Here is a 17,642-nt window from a genome sequence, read left to right on the forward strand (position 1 = left end):
CAACAGAATCTATAGGTAATCGGGTAATAAGTACCATTATGAGTAGGTATCATTTTTAGGGTTCCGTACCCAAAGGGTAAAAACAGGACCTTATTACTAAAAGACTCCGCTGTCCGTCTGTCTGTCTATCTATCACAAGGGCCATCTGTCTATCTATGTATGAACCGTGGTTGCTAATAGGCAGTTGAAATTTTCACAGATTATGAATTTCTGTTGCTGCTATAACAACAAATACTTAAAAACAGAATAAAATAAATGTTTATATGGGGTCCCCCATACAAGAAACGTGATTTTATTGCCGTTTTTACGCAATGGTAAGGGAACTCTTAGTGCGCGAATCCGACTCGCACTTGGTCGGTTTTTTTAATCTTAGCCATGCTGATGGCTTCGACAATGCCTTAGAAATCCAAATTGAGAATGTCAGGCAAATATCAATGCAATGCAATTACGCAGAGTTGGTACCTATAATATCAAAGATAATTATATTTTAAAATGGAAGTTCCCTAGTCAGGATTCCCATCAAAAGGTCAGTATTTTGGGCTACCATTTATTTAGACCATAAGAAGAAATGGCAAAATAAACTACTTATGGCAAACCCACTTCGTCAGCGAAATTCAAATTTTCTATGAGAGGAAACCCTAAGTGAATACATTTTTTTTTAATTTGCCGCCTTTTTACTGACGGAAATGGTTTGTCAAACTATAGTTAAAATGCCCTAACTTAAAATACAGTTCCTGTTAACCACCTACCGCTTGATCGATTGCAAGCACTTGGCAACTGACGGTCTACCGTAAAAAACGAGATTTCGAAAAAAAGAAAGAAATTTGGATTTAGACTTTTCGCGGCAGGCCCTCTGATTCCCTTTGTAAACGGTACAGCGTTTCGCTGAGATAAATGTTAGTGTAAAAGTTTAACGGCAAATAAATGGAGAATTCCGCACCTGCGCCCGGCCGCCGCGAGCCTTCTATAGATCCAGTGAAGGCGCAGGGAATCCTGTAAGTCCTGTAACTATAACTACGTATTTCATTGTTTTGTTGAACGCTTAGTCCGGGAGATTTCTTCTTGAATTAAAGCATTGATTGTTTAGCCTCTTGCGTGAAATCGAAAAAACACTATCAGTTACTTTACGAGTAGGTAGGTACCTACTACAACCAGGCTGGGGGAAAATTCCCAACATTTGCGATGTCACAAGTGGGCAAAAACAATGTGACTAAGCTTAAGATATACTTAGTGTAAACGTGTAAACAAGGTTACACTGTGTCACAATTGGTCAAACAAATAATAGAGTTTATTCCTTGTTGTGTCCGTTGTGTCCATATAACTTTGACATTCTTTCCGAGGTTAAAATAACTCAAGACCAGTTTAGTCAATAAATATTTATTCAATGACCATTACGCTGGTTTCGGCCAAAGTACGTAAAAGCAACCGTAGCAAATTCCTCCAATATTCCACAATACTCACAATAGTAGGTAACAGTCCGACTCATGCTTTATCAATCGTGGTTAGTACAGTTAAGTGTATTATGGTTGCACACATCACATCATACTCAAAAATATGTCCCATTATGTCAGCGAATTAAGAACTATGGGACATATTTTTGAGAAGTTATATGCACCCATAGTTTTACACTTGACTGTACAAGGCCCAAATTATGTAACTTTGACAATCTTATCGAATCGCTGATTTACGAAGTTATAAATGCTCTGTATCTAATTAGCTGAATTGATTTTTTTTTGCCATTGTTAAGTCTGTTTTTTGCCTGGTTCATGATATGGAATTGTATCGGATCAAAAAAGCATTTTTTGGTAATTTAAAAACCATTTCTTTTCTTGGTCTAATATATCCTGAATATATCTTATCCACTATAATCTTGTAAGAAGTAGGTAACTGTTACACCATATTATCTAATAATGCAACTGTAACCATATTATCTAATAATGCAAAGATAAAGACCAAAATCTATTTAATTAATACGATCGCTAAGCACGCTATGGCTAATTTGAAAAAATCTGTTTGTAGTTCATCTTTAACGCGCAAGGAGAGACACGCGGCGCGACAGTGGAAGCAGAAATGGTCGTTCTACACCCAGCTACGGGAAATGCAGGAGGAAGAAGCCCTCAAATTAGGTAGGTACCTACCTATTACAATAGAGCTACAATACTAAGAATAATCTATCGATTTCAGCAACTGCTTATTTGTATTAAGATTAGGAGCGAGGCGTGGATCGCAACATTTAGGTGGTTTAGGTACCTAATTATGTTATGTCCTTATGGCTAAACTTTAGAATATTCTGAATGGAAATATTTTATACGGAATTAATTTAATCACAGCGTAGGTCTTTTTTTAATGTCAGGCTACACATACTTTATTAGGGTTATTATTTTACTGTAGATTTATTTTTCTAAAATATAAAATTCGGCCGATGACCCATTTATCCGTATTTAGGCATGTCAATGGAGGAATATCGCGCGGGGGTCCGATCGATGAACTGTCAGTCAGAGCCGCGACAGTACCCTGTGCAGGTGGACCCGTCACCGGCCCCCTTGCCTCCAACTTCCTCAGGTGAGCACCCCCAAACCATTTATATCGTTGAGTGAACATAATGGAGGATTACCGAGCGGGAATCCATTCGATGAACTGTCAATTAAATCGCTGTATGTCTAGTAGAGTTGGACCACTCTTTGCAGTGCCAGCCAGAGTGTGACGATCCCACCCTAAACGTAAAAGTACTATAAAAATGTGACGTCAGTCTACCTGCCTAGCTAGTTTAGGTAGCATAGTCAACGCGGCCTTTCTACTTTCCTAATTTAGTAGAATGAAATTAGTCTACTGCTAAACTATAGTCTATGTATAGACCGACCGCTTAAATGAGTCTTTTTTTTTGACGGAGTGGGAATGCGTTTACGCACGGTGTGTGGGACTCGCCGCTCCTTTCCCCTCTCCTGGCAAGAGAGGGGGAGAATTTGGCCCACTGACATTCACATCATGACATTCCACCACCACGGTTATCGCCAGGGCCCCCTCACAATGGGGGAGGATCAGAAACGCTTGATCCCCCCTTTTCCGACGACGTGTATGGGGCCGTGCAATGCGGGTTCGGTGCCCGCTGGCCCTACTGGGGCTCGAGGCGAAATGAGTCCTCGCCTGCGCGGTACGGGAGCAACGGGGTAAGACGACTAAGGGCCAGTTGCACCAACCACATTTGACACACCGATCAACGTCAGCCGGCGCGCCCCGGCGCTTTACTATGAAATTTTGCATACATAAAAATTTAGCGAACTCTTTAACGATACGAACAGTTTGGTGCAACCGACCCTAAGGATGGCGGGGAAGGTGCGGGCGGCAGGCGAGGACTCATTTATGCGGTCGGTCTGTAGTTATCTACTAAAGTTGTACTTACCCAATATCCTACACCGGCAGGGATGGTGGGCCGGCGCGCCGTGTGCCCGCTGGAGCGCTACGGGCGGCTGGTGCGCACGGCGCGCGACTACCCCACGCGGCCGCCGCTGCCGCCCGGACAGATCTACGACCCGTACAAGCAGACCATCATATTCCTGGGGTACAGTATACTGACTGCTTCAATTGGCAGGCTTATGTGACGCATGATCTATGCCAACGAAAACGATTAGACTATGTAATATAATGACGGGTCTGGCAGGGTCGCCATGCGATGCCCATTGACGGAGTAAACTGGGACTTATTATAACGGGGACCCTCGGTTTAGGCTCGATTGAGTATGCGGGGCCCGCGAGTACTGGTTCTGCTACACTTCATACTTTGCCTCTGGATATGCAGCAAGAAAATTGAATGTTTCTAGTATACTGCTTTAACACAATTTTTGCCACCCAGCCAAATAAGACATCCGCGCCAGGGCCACAACAATTTCGTCACATAAAGCAGTAGTACCACGATCCCGACTATCGCGTCGTCTGGCCTGGGAACGAAATCATAAAATACCCGATAGTCGGGTTTTCGGCACTGAATGTGTTAAGAAAGCTGGACATTGTTACGTATTCAAACCTTGCCTCCTATCAGTACCAGTCGTGTCTTCACTATCAATACCTACTTATCATTATATACCTATGTAAAGTTCCTAACCCGAATGTGGTTTATTCCTAATCGTTCTTGAGAGCCATAGTCTAGTTGTGCATATATACTTGGTCAAGCAGATCTTGTCAGTAGAAAAAGGCGGCAAATTTTAAAAATGTAGGCGCGAAGGGATATCGTCCCCTAGAAAATTTGAATTTCGCGCCTTTTTCTACTGAGAAGATTTACTTGACCTTCTATAGAAAAACTTGATGTGATGTTGCAGGATCGACGTAGGGGACCCGATATCGTACAAGCTACCGGCGGCGCGCTGCGAGGTGACGGACGAGATGTGGGCGCGCCCGCAAACTGTCGCCGTGGATCCTCTCGCCGACCGTTTAGCCAAACTGTAGGACCCCTATAGGTCGGAGGGCGCCGTGGTGGGGTGTCAGCGATCCCAGTGCGCCCTCACAAACGGTAGAGAGGGTGAAACGCCGGAGTGGGTTTAGTGGGTAGGGAAAATTCTCCCCCTCTTGGCTGGAGAGTGGAAAAGAGCGTGCATAACCACACTCCGTCAAAAAAAGGACCCCTGTATGTAGTGTATGTCTGTACCTACTTTTGCACGGGTTTTCTATATCGAGTTCTTTTCTTACGCGAGAAAATAGCATCTGCAGCCACTCGTACTCCTTTCAATGTTTAGAAACAAACGCACGTTGCATCAAGAATTTTACATATGTTCTTTGTTCTGTTTGTTTTATAGTAGAAAATCATCTTTGATGTGTGATTTCACGAAATCACAGGCAGAAGACATTTTCTACTAAGATAAGGAGTATGTGTGAGGTGTAGAGGACCGCAGAAGCCCTTTATTTATTAATGTGAAGATGTGATGTGTGTGTGTGTGTGTGTGTGTGTGTGTGTGTGTGTGTGTGTGTGTGTGTGTGTGTGATGTGTGTGTGTGAATGTCAAGTTTAAGTTTTCGATTTACGACCTCAATATTCCAGAAACTCCAAAGCGCATGATCTCTGTAATTGGAGTCAAATAGTGAAATAGGGGCCAAATGTTAATGTACCTATAGTAATACAAAAACTACATTAGATATCTGATTTTTATTTCGATTTGTCCATTAAGAAAGTGCGTACTAACATGAAGCAACTCAGCCGACGTTGAAGTTCCTCGTCTTAACAGCAGTGGCCGGCAGCTGGGCAACGATACTCTCTGGTAGTACCTCTATCGCCACCGCTTCTGACTCGGCCAGCCAGTGGAAACCGGCCAGGTACTAGAACAGAAAACGTATTTTTATTCAGACACTTTACCACTAAAAGGTTAGCTGAATACACATTAGCGATAAAGGAAGGGTTTAATAGTATTTTATGCAACCGTTGTTTAAGAGAGGTCAAAAAAGGCGAGTGGCGTGAGTAACAATTAGAGGCGAAGCCGAAAATTGTTAATAAAGACGTCACGAGTATTTTTTGACTCAGTTAAACAATGTTGCATACAATACTTTTTCTACGACCAAGCACTTACTTTGAACTAAAATTGTAAATTTAACAAATATTTTTAAATCAAGAAGTAGCAAAAATGGAGGATACGGGCGGGAAAAGAATGAATGAATGAATAACATTTAAAAAAAATGTCTATGGTTCACTTATTTGTCAGAGATGACATTTAAAATAAGGTTGGCAACACTGTATTTCATTCAATATTTTTTAAGTGGTCACTACACAAAGTATCGTAAAATCGCCAAAAAGATACTGCGTGTATGCACAAATTCTTTTTTGGGGAATAGACTGAAGACGTGTTTTGACAACTATAAGGTAGGGTTTTAAAGGTGTGTGCACGACCCTTTATATGACAAATGGGGCATTATCTATGAAAAGGGACCTTATTGTCGATGGCGCTTACGCCGCACAGCGTCGCGCGGCATTGTGTTTATATCGGAGCGTCGTTAATAATGACGTAAGCGCCATCGACAATAAGGTCCCTTTTCATAGATAACGTCACAAATAAAAGTACGGGAGTAGAAAAAAATTATTAACTGGGGCTGTAGCCAAGATTATAACCGTATATCGACGACGCCAATCGAAAACTAAAAATGTGACTGGACGACAGATGAAACGAGTCAACATTCGTTTTAGCTGTCGTCACGTTAATTATTTAGTTTTCGCATGGCGTTTGTCGATATACTAATGAAATTTTGAAATGATTAGAAAATTAATTTTCACACATTAACCCCCTTATTCATAAACGTTTACTAAAGTTGACAAGCCGATAATAATCGTTTGTCCCTTTCCGACGTATTGGTATGATGGAAAGGGGCAAACGATTATTATCGCTTGTTAACTTTAGTAAACGTTTATGAATAAGGGGGTAGTATTTAAGTTTTTTCGCGATTTCTCCCCTAGCTTGCCCCCAGACGATTGTCAAAAATGTGGAATGTAGAATTTACTCAACAAGACTACATTATGGAGTACTCTGGATTCTTCGAAATAGGAAAGAGCAGGTTTTTAAGAGGTTAGCAAAGTGTCACACACACACACCTACACACCTGGTGGCCTAGCCAAGGTGACGATCGCTTGCGCTTCACCATCGAATCGCTTTGTATATCTCTATCACTCTTCCATATTAGTGTGAAAGTGACAGTTGCGTTCCGTTCGCTACGTAGCGTTAGCGATTTGCATGTTGTCTACGGGGCCTGGAGTAGCAAGGGCAAATAGGCTACAGTTACCGTATAGTGGACTGTACTGCACTCCTATTTGCCACTTGTTTGATATTAAAAAGTGGCACTTATCAAAACAATTCTTCATTCTTGTAACCCATTTTGATTGTGATATGATAGGTACCTAAACCTAATATAATGTTATATAATGTCTTGTTATAAATAGGTACCTTGATTGGGATAACTTTTAGCGCCGCCTTTTGTGCTTTCTTCTCTTTGCGATCTTTTTTCACTTCAGGCCCATCGAGGTCATACATCTGAAAAAATTGAGTTTTGAATTAGAATATTTGACAAGGAAAATTTGACATCCTAACCAGACCTAAATTACAGGCATGTACTGTTACTTTATTGCAACGAATAAGAAAATTCCAACTACAATTTTAGCTGCCTAATGTGTCCGGAGCGCTGCTCAGCGGCGCGGTCGTGTCAGTAGTAATAGCAGGCGTGGCTCACTCCGCGATTTCGTCACTTTGCAACAGGTAGCTACAAGTACATCCGTCCCACACAAATTTTGTTGGATAGCCATAAGCCGCGCGCGGCGCTGTCGCCACCTAGCGGTCATATCTGTCCTAATCGTAACAGAGGAGTTTTGTTAGAGAGTGAATCATCTGTACCTAGTACTATTATTTATTCTGTCGTAATACTAGTAACGTAGGATGGTGTAACAGTGCCCTGGCCTCACTCATCTGATGATGCCAAGGAACTGCTTAATACTTATTTTTCCTCTTTGTTAAATGACATTTAACAAGTACCTTTAAGTAACATTAAATATATAGTTAAATTTATGTAGTTATAGACATGTATATTTTATATTACGGGGGTGGCTTAGCGCATTGCTAAAATATATATTTTATAGCCTATATTGTGTCCCACTGCTGGGCAAAGGCCTCCCCTGTCTTTCGCCACTGATCACGGCTTTGTGCGTGCTCCCGCCAGTCGCCACAGAATGAGGCCAGGTCGTTTCGCCATCTCATTTTTGGTCTGCCTCGGATAATCTGTGGTGCCCTTTCGGCCGCTATTTAAAATAAGTTAAATAAATGAAAAAATTAGCTACCTACCTTAGCGTCCTTCGACGGTCTGTCCATCACCCAGAGCGAGGTCTCGTCTTGGAACACGAGCGCGTTCCTTGCGGGGTGCGCCGTTATACTCTGGATGGCAGACTCCCGCTCGTACCACGTCGCAGGCAGCCCGTAGCGCGGCCACTCTTCGAATTTCTTCTCGGCGAGTTTGTACTCCATTAACTGTAATTCCATACATCAGATTATAAATGTACGATTCACATAAAATTACGAGAGTCGGGGTGCGTCTTCCAACTTGGAGCGAAATATACCAAATCGCGCCGCGCGCTCACTACGGCCCGCGACGATAGGCACTACCATTGTAATTAACAACAAAATTATAGTACCTACAGAATAGAAGGTTCCAATTCGTTTAAACATATTTCATCTTTTATTTAGTAGTCCATGCCTTCAATCTGTTAAAACTTTAAGAAACTTTTGGTCAACATAAGTGATAACTATAAGTCAGGTCATAATGCCATCTCTTTTACTCTTGGTTAATCTGAACAAGGGTAAAGGAGTTAGCATTGTGACCTGACCCGCCACTTAGTTTTGCGGCATATAAGCTTCCCTTGTCCCGGGCACGCAGCTACGTAGGCAGCGTAGCGTAATGCTCCCACTTCTGTCCTGTGTGACTCCAGACGGGTCTGTGTCCTAGTTAATTAACCCTATACAGTAGCGATCAAAAGTATTTTGACAAACGAACTTCTTTCAATATGTTTATGAATAGGGTATATATTTAATCATTGCGTTACGATTATATTTTATTCACCCTTCATTTGTTACGTTTCCACTTAGATTACAAAAACTAAACAACAGACTTAGAATTAAAACTGATAATTTGCGCTACAGGTAGATCAAAAGTATTTTGACACTTTAATTAAATGGTTTTGCTGAACTGGCAAGACGGTTAAAAAAAAACATTTCATTAATATTTAATGGCATATCCTCTGGCTTTCCTCACAGCAGTAAATCGAGACGGCATAGAGTCCCCTAACTTCCGTATATGATCATATAGTATGTTCGCCCATTCTGACTGAAGACCTTGGAAAAAACCCCATTGTTTGAATTATTTCTGCACCTCACACTGGACGATCCAACGCTTTCTATAAAAGCTCTATAGCATTAAGATCAGTACCTTGACTAGGCCACTCAAAAACCTAGATTTTTTTGCATTAAAGAAGCCTTTACATGATCGGATTTGTGTTTGAGGTCGTTATCATGCTGAAAAACCCAGCGAAGTGGCATTATTCTTTTGTATATGGTATCATTTGTGTGTAGAGTAAATTTTCATATACATATCGATCCATTATCCCATCAATTCGTACGGGAGGCCCGACTCCATGGCGAGAAAAATATCGCCAAGCCATTACGTTAGGGCCACCAATGCCACCAGGCTAGACTGGGTGGGTACCTGGTATCGCACAACGTGTCTTTTGTTATTTGGACGACGCACATACTTGATACCATCCGACGACATTAAATTAAACTTGCTTTCGTCACTCCATAAAGTTTTTGAGCAATCGGAACTTGTCCACAACTTGTCACGAATCGCGAATGCTAATTGGGATACCTTATTCTTTGTCGAAATATGTATATTTTTTTTAATGGGCGTCGACCATGTAATCCATGCTCTAATAAGAGTAGTTTAATAGTAAAAACAACAACCTTTACATTATAGTTATTTATTAGTTAATTTTTAATTCTTACTGTACCGCTTCCATGGGTGTTCTACTGAAATCTTTTTTATTACACGATCAGTTGTAGAAGTCGTTTATCGAGGACAACCGCTTCTATGCTTATTTGTGATGCAGTTTCGAGCCTTGAACTGCTTATTCCAGACAGAAATCAGATGCAGTGATACACCAAAAGTCCGCGAAACCTCAGCTTGCTACTTATCTTTCTAAAGTGCAGCCGCACCAGCTTGCTTGAAATCGTTCGAATATGCTTTATGTTTGGCATATTAAGAGAAGTATTCAGATGTAATTACTTCCAAAATATTTCAATTCTGCGGCTCTGTTCTCAAAAAAATTTAAAAAAAGAACCGTGTCAAAATACTTTTGAACCCGTAAATTGTCATTTTTTGTTGCCAAGTTTATATTTTCATTCGATGAAACTAAGCTTTTTACGTGTTTCAAGAAGCTTTTAAGCCAATGATTAAATTATCAAAAATTCATTTGAAAAAACTAATATGTTTCATACAATACCAAAGTTATTATCATTGTCAAAATACTTTTGGTCGCTACTGTAGTAGTAGTTAAGCAGTACTTTAACATTTAAAACTGTACCTTTTGATCCACATATGTGATAACCAAGCTCTCCTTATCCGTGTCGAACGCCATGGCGGATGGAACACAGTTATACGTCGGCAGCGTAGCGTAATGCTCCCACTTATGTCCTGTGTGACTCCAAATGGGTCTATGTCCTAGTTAATTAACCCTATAGTAATAGTTAAGCAGTACTTTAACATTTAAAACTGTACCTTTTGATCCACATATGTGATAACCAAGCTCTCCTTATCCGTGTCGAACGCCATGGCGGATGGAACACAGTTATACGTCGGCAGCGTAGCGTAATGCTCCCACTTATGTCCTGTGTGACTCCAAATGGGTCTATGTCCTAGTTAATTAACCCCATAGTAATAGTTAAGCAGTACTTTAACATTTAAAACTGTACCTTTTGATCCACATATGTGATAACCAAGCTCTCCTTATCCGTGTCGAACGCCATGGCGGATGGAACACAGTTATACGTCGGCAGCGTAGCGTAATGCTCCCACTTATGTCCTGTGTGACTCCAAATAGCTATGGCGCCCTCTGTGTCCGCGGCCACCAAGTATGCTCTCTTTGAAGGTGTCTTCTTGGATAATAGTAGATGTAAGATGGAACCCGTTTTCAGATCTGTAATGCGAAAGGGGTTTTGTCAGTACAAAAATGATGATAACACAAAGAACATCGCTTGCACCATAAGTGGCATGTGCTCAGTAATGGGACATAATTGTGTCGCTTAACTTCAAACTCGGGTAAATCCATTGGACCCTCTCAGCAAATATCTACCCTATTACGTTTTCTTAATACCAAAATCGCATAATCTGACAGATGGATTTACCCGAGTTTGAAGTTAAGCGACTCAATTATTTAGAGTGATTATGATGAAAGATTCATTAGATAGGTATCACTCACAAGGTGGCTGATTTCATTCTTGTCTCCGTTTTTAGGGTTCCGTACTCAAAGGGTAAAAACGGGACCATATTACTAAGACTCCGCTATCCATCTGTCAGTCTGTCTGTCATGGACTGTGATAGCTAGGCAGTTGAAATTTTCACAGATGATGTATTTCTGTTGCCGCTATAACAACATATACTACAAACGTGATTTTTTTCCGATTTTTGCGTAATGGTACGGAACGCTTCGTGCGCGAGTCCGACTCGCGCTTGGCCGGTTTTATTGAACATATATGTTAGGGGGCTCACTCACGTTTGTTAGTCCTGAGGGTCTGTATGACCGTGGCGCCCGCGCCGGGGTCCACCTGCAGCACCTGCAGGGCGCCCTCGCTGTGCACCACCATGCTGCGAGAGTCCTCCGCGAACACAATGCGGTTACAAAGTAGTGTCACACTGGTGATAACCATTTATCACCAGAATGGATCGGCCAACTCACGTTTGTTAGTCCTGAGGGTCTGTATGACCGTGGCGCCCGCGCCGGGGTCCACCTGCAGCACCTGCAGCGCGCCCTCGCTGTGCACCACCATGCTGCGAGAGTCCTCCGCGAACACAACGCGGTTGCAGGGTAGTGTCACACCGGTGATAACCATTTTGGTAAGAGATGTGCTTGACTCATCGTCGTCCTGTTGAGAGACCCATCCTAATGTAATAGTTATTTGTTTTACAAGGGGGCAAAGTTGTTGTTTAACCGCTCGTGCTAATATTGATACCCGAGCAAGCGAAAGATTCCAAAATTGAACCACGAGCGTAGCGAGTGGTTCGAAAAATGGAATCTTGAGCGTTGCGAGGGTTTTAAAGCACGAGGGTTAAACAAAATTTGCCCCCGAGTGAAACACAAAATCTTTCACCACACCAACCCGAGGCAAATATTAAATGTAAAATATCAAACAAAATCAAACCAAATCAAATCCAAATGAATGTTATTAAATATTTATCATCCATAATCATCATTTGAAAGTCAATTCTACCAGCCAACATAAGAAAACAACTCAAAATTTGCATTTGATTACTTTGCCTCCCATGTGAATAAAATGCAACTTTGCTATCAGTTCTTGAAGTGCAAAGTAAGCCTTTCCGAGCTGGGGTGGTGAAAATAACTATTACTTACTACATCAAAGATGTAATTTTTAGTAAAATAATAGGGTCACACAAATGTGAAAGGACTATTATCGTTGCTGCCGACCTTACCTAATTTTTTTACGCAACACGAATAATTTATGTGTAAAGTACTATTTTTCTAAAAAGAATAAGAGAAAAATATATTTTTTAGGAAATGTACGCAGGGCAGGGCCAAGTACGGTGCCTAATAGTTGGCCAAGCGAAATGCGTGCTTATTCAAATATTTCCAACACCCGAAAAACGTGCTTATTTAGAAAAAAATAATGGTTACTACTGGCTTGAAAAATCACATACCATTAAATCAGGTAAATTATTACTTATTATTGAAAAAGAAAACATGAATTTATGGAAATACTAGGGAATGCAAATCGGTTATTTTTTGTATGGAAATAATCGGTTTTTAACCGAAACCGCGGTTATTTCCATACAAAAAATAACCGATTTGCACTCCTTAGTAAATACCGTGTTAATATAAATGTTAGTGTTATAATTAAAAGATACCTACAGTTTCCAATTTTAACATCCTTATATCACTATCCGTGCCATAAACTATAATCTCGCCTGACGGGGATATTTCACAGCATCTTATAGTTTTCTTCTTCTTAGCCTGAATAGCCACTAGTTTGACTGGACTTTGGCCAATTCGCAAAGCCCTCCGGTTGCTGTTTTGTAACTTGATCGCTTTATTGATTGCCTCAGTGGAATCTACTTCCAGCTTGGTGTCACCGTTAGTCACCACAGTTTGTTGTTCATTGTCATTTGAGTATACCACTTGGCCTTGTTCGTTGAGTGCAGGAGAACCTAATCTCCAGACTTCTAGGTGTTTGCTATACCTGAAAAATTTAATGGCATAGCTATTAAAATAGGTGAACTGAAAATGTGAGTATATCTGTATTATACGAGGGTCGCACTGAAATATTCGGGAATGGGACACTTAGAAATAACATAATAGAAAGAGGCATATAATTTATAAAAATGTAACTCTTTATAAAACTTTTAAGGTATATTTCATTTGGTTGTCATTTGTATTTAAGAATTACTGGCAATTTGAAAATTGTATGTCGAACATTATTTGAATTTTTGGCAAAGTGATTTTTCCGATCAAATTTTTAAACGGTTTTCAATATGCCCTCAGCGAACAAATAAAAGTTACAATGGGCTTCTGTTATTTTTTTATGAACTAGAGTTCATCGTACGCTCGTTTGCGGTTAAAATTAAATATGAAAGTCACTTTCATTTTATCCCATAGATGATCTTAAAGAAGCATGTCATTCCAAAGCGACGTCAAAAATTAAAATCGCATTTGTGCTGTTAATTAAAAAGACTGCCAAAAAAGTTGCATATCGGCAGATTTCGACATTCCTAAATATTCATATGACAACAGTAAAAAAATATTATATATATATATATATGTAAAAAAAACTTCAATTCCGTTGGCTACTCCACGAATTTCATACAAAACCACTAAGGCTCCAAAATCGCCATACAAAAAGGACTTTGGGATTATGAGCCGTGTGCATTACAGAATGATTACTTTCAAAAGAAAATTTATATGCGTGGTCAGTTTGAGATTAAGTATGCATTAAAATAAAGATTGACTGTCTAGATGCGACAGTATTCTCTATTCCCGACATTTTCAGTGCAACCCTCGTATGCCATATAATCTCATTTTATTTGATTTCAATAAAATTTGAAAAACCGGCCAAGTGCGAGTCGGACTCGCGCATGAAGGGTTCGATATCATTATGCAAAAAATGACAAAAAAATCACGTTTGTTGTAGGGGAGCCCCGCTTAAATATTTATTTTCATGTTGTTTTTAGTATTTCTTGTTATAGCGCAACAGAAATACATCATCTGTGAAAATTTCAACTGTCTAAGTAGCTATCACGGTTCATCAGATACATCCCGGTGACAGACAGACGGAAAGACAGCCGGACAGAGGAGTCTTAGTAATAGGGTATTTCGCTAGTATATCTGTGTAAAATTTTCTTATACCTTAGGAGTAATAGTTTTTTCTGTTCTGCAAGTGACGACCGAGGCCCTGGTATCATGGGAGGTACTCTCTTAACCCATTTTGGAGGAAATCTTGATAAAGACAGGTACCCATCATTACCAACAGAAATCAAAGTGTCTTCATTCATAACTAAATCCCTGAAACCAAAATCACAGTATAAACAATTCATCATCATCATCCTCATCATTTTACCCTCCAGTAGCCCTCTGCTAAGCGAAATGTTTGGAGGAAATGAAAAAACGATTACTTGAGCACTTGTTTCCGCCATAGAGTAAATAATAGTACTGCCGTACAGAAAGGAAACTTCCTACAAGACAGTGGTTCAGGGTCGAATCATGCTGTCCCTTTCTAATATATGGCACTATCCCGTTCGGCTATTTAGGGTTGTCAAAATTCAAGCCTTATCTGTGGTCGTGCATGCAAAGGGAGGTCAAGTTGTGTCAACCCTAATAATTGCTCGGAGCAATGCTGAGCCGAGCGGAGCCGAGTTTGGCCGAAGTCAGGAGTTTCGCACCCGTTTCCGCTTCCATTTATTTTCAATTTGAAAAACATTCGTAATTTAATAATTTAATGAAAAATATATTCGCAGTTTTGTTGCCACTTCAACTGTTTTTCTAATGACAATAAAAAACTGAAAATTGAGACACAAAAAGTAGGAAAACAACAACTTGAAGAGTAGTTTCCACTTTTTTTACCTGCACTATGTGCAAGCGAAGTTATGTGCTTTTTCTGGATGGGACTATCTTTTGAAATTAGTTAGAGAAAGGATTCAGATTACTATAGAATATTAGAATTTTTATCTTATACCTAACATCATGCATGTGTATGTGGCGCACAACATTTTTCATCCACTGCAGGGCTACTCCGCCGCAATTCTTCTCAACCTTCTGGTATGACATGATTATAGGATCTACTCCACTGCAATAAATCTGTTCCTCATTGTCACTCACTGCAATCGCCAGTATATCAGCTTTGTGTGTTTTGTATGATTCAATCTGAAAATGTAATAAATATTACATTTAATTACACAAACGGGTCTACCGCAATATAATTTCATTATTTTTACCTTAAATTCCGACATTTCAGTTGAGTTGCACCAGCTCTTGAGTCTTTCCGTGACCACAGCTAGTGCAACTCAGCAGAAACGTCAGAATTTAAGGTTTGTGTAATTAAATATGTGTACAAAACGCGAGAATTTAAAGTGTTAAATAGATTATAGACTGAACCACTGAAATTCTGTACATAATAACAATATGTCGCTTTCTAACACAGAAGGGTCATTATCATTATGCTTCAAGTGCAATAAGGATGTTTCCATCTGATATTTCAACAGAAATTCTGATAGAAACATCCTTGTTGCAGCTGAAGCAAAAGGACCCTTCTTTGATGGAAAATCACATTTTATTTAATACGTACTGACAAGCTAATGAAATTTTATTCTGTACTGGTCATTCGAACTGAATAAAATATTCTGCTGTATTTTATTTCATTTATAGGAAGCTTTCTAAGGGCTAACTGTGAAAAACGAAGATCGCTCTTTCATATTTGTGCAAAAGAGAGGGGAATAAAGAAATTTCGATTTTAGCTTTTTGTGGTAGGGCCTCAGATGTTGTTAACTAAACACATGTTCTAAGTATCTGTGTATTTTAATCCTTCCATATAAAGGACCATCCTTAATTTGTTAGTAGTTTTATCTAAGTCATCCATTCAGCACACAGATAACAAATCAACAGCACTATCATTATATTATGTCCAGACATAGGAATCCGCAGGGCAAATTGTGAATTAAGCGTTTATGTTTGACACATATGGTACTAATTACAACAGAATTTAGGCTGTTTTAAAACGATTAGGCAATTAAAAACTAATTTTTTACTATTATGTTGTACTACGATCACAATAGATCAGGAATGGTCGCAGTGATACATAGGCTTTGGAGCCTTATATAGCACCTAATAAAGAAGATTATGTTGTACTTAGTATCATAAGTGCACAAACATAAAGTCTTAATTCACAATTTGCCCCGTGGATTCCTATGTCTGATCATGTCATACCATTGGATAGGGAAGATTTGCATACCTGATCACCAAGTGCACTATCCCAGAAGGTAAGTCTGCCCAGACTATCACCAGATACTATTATGTTGTCAGATAAAACTGCTAGGGACCAGATAATGACATCCTTCATTCTCTTTGAGCCACTCACAGACAGTTTGGTGATTGCATGGCCGGTGTCCGTGTTCCATACTCTAATGGAATTAAGAGAACCTGAAAATCATAACATGTTACAACACATCATCACCATTATATAACATCAAAGCAAGCAAACTATACATATAAATAAGATCAATGTAGCTAATTCTGTCATAGGGGCTATCCCGTCCACTAGCATTTTTCTTGAACAGCAAACATTGATAATTTCATTGACAAAGCCGTAATTGCTTTAAGTTTCAGCAATCAAAAGCAAATGTTTTTTCCTATTATTGAAAATCAAAAAAATATATGTCTGTGGGCGGAATAGACCCTATAACGGAATTAGTCACATTGACATTATAGATATTTTGAATTCTATGTTTTATGAAGCGAAAGTAGATAGTGGGTTTCATTAATTATGTAGCAAATAACTCTACACTACTAAAATAAATAAGATATTGGAGAAGGTTTTACATTACCTGTTATGAGAAAATTTCCAGTTTTATCAAATTTACAGCACATGATCCTCCCCTCTTGCTTGTCAAATAGCTTGGCATAAACCATATCACCACATTCTACATTGAATAAATTGATATACCCTTGTTCTGTTCCCACCGCTACCATAGTGTTGGCAGCGTTCAGATCGAGGCACCATGCCGCATAACCTGTGAGTAGTACCGAGTTCTTAACCACTAGTTTCTCCAAATCCCACTCAATTAGCGAGCCAACCAAGCCGGTTGATAACAGCCGGTTCTCCACCCAACACAATGCTTCAATTGATCCATTTTCAACACCAGGAATAAACTTAACCAAATAAGGTGTAAACTTCAAATCCCATATTTCAATAGATGCATCAACTCTGAAATGTTTAAAGTCAATTAATGAATAACATACGCAAAAACACGCGGAAGGCAGTGATTGTTTAAAAGAAAAACTTACCTAGCTAGAGCAAGTAGTTTCTTGGTCTTATTAAAAGAAACACAACTAATTGGTTCAGGCTTAGGTTTATAATATCGAACCCTATGCACTTGGCTAGCCATTATAATAATAGGCTGAAATAATTGTTTATAACCGCAACACACAAAATATTCACATGCTTTCACGATGAAAAATGAGCATGATTATGACACATTAATGACATTGACAGCCAAGGTAACCATTTGTAAAGCTTGTTTGTCGCAATTAGTATTTTGTAAAAAAATATTTAACAGATTTTTTATATTTCAGGTAAATTTCATAATTAAGAATTTGTTCATCCTTTATATTAGCTTCAATAATGATATACAAAAACGT

At 39.5% G+C, this 17,642-nt stretch overlaps 2 protein-coding genes across 2 annotated transcripts; one reads left to right on the forward strand and one right to left on the reverse strand.

Annotated features, from left to right (window-relative positions):
• Nucleotides 1–865: 865 nt before the first annotated feature.
• LOC134668530 (uncharacterized) lies at nt 866–4,447 on the forward strand. The gene is made up of 5 exons (XM_063525976.1): nt 866–995; nt 2,020–2,126; nt 2,446–2,562; nt 3,421–3,559; nt 4,313–4,447. The coding sequence occupies exons 1-5, from the start codon at nt 925–927 to the stop codon at nt 4,437–4,439; spliced, it is 561 nt and encodes a 186-aa protein (XP_063382046.1). The 5' UTR covers nt 866–924; the 3' UTR covers nt 4,440–4,447.
• Nucleotides 4,448–5,117: 670 nt separating this feature from the next.
• On the reverse strand, nt 5,118–17,457 carry LOC134668901 (U3 small nucleolar RNA-associated protein 4 homolog). Its single transcript, XM_063526400.1, has 11 exons — nt 17,289–17,457; nt 16,829–17,208; nt 16,237–16,424; nt 14,965–15,152; nt 14,139–14,294; nt 12,648–12,975; nt 11,460–11,646; nt 10,477–10,700; nt 7,801–7,983; nt 6,913–6,999; nt 5,118–5,302 (listed from the first exon to the last, which is right to left on the reverse strand). Exons 1-11 carry the CDS (start codon nt 17,387–17,389, stop codon nt 5,180–5,182), a joined length of 2,145 nt encoding a protein of 714 aa, XP_063382470.1. The 5' UTR covers nt 17,390–17,457; the 3' UTR covers nt 5,118–5,179.
• Nucleotides 17,458–17,642: the final 185 nt, after the last annotated feature.

The sequence above is a fragment of the Cydia fagiglandana genome, chromosome 11 (genome assembly GCF_963556715.1).
Source record: "Cydia fagiglandana chromosome 11, ilCydFagi1.1, whole genome shotgun sequence".
In the NCBI taxonomy this organism is placed as follows: Eukaryota; Metazoa; Arthropoda; class Insecta; order Lepidoptera; family Tortricidae; genus Cydia; species Cydia fagiglandana.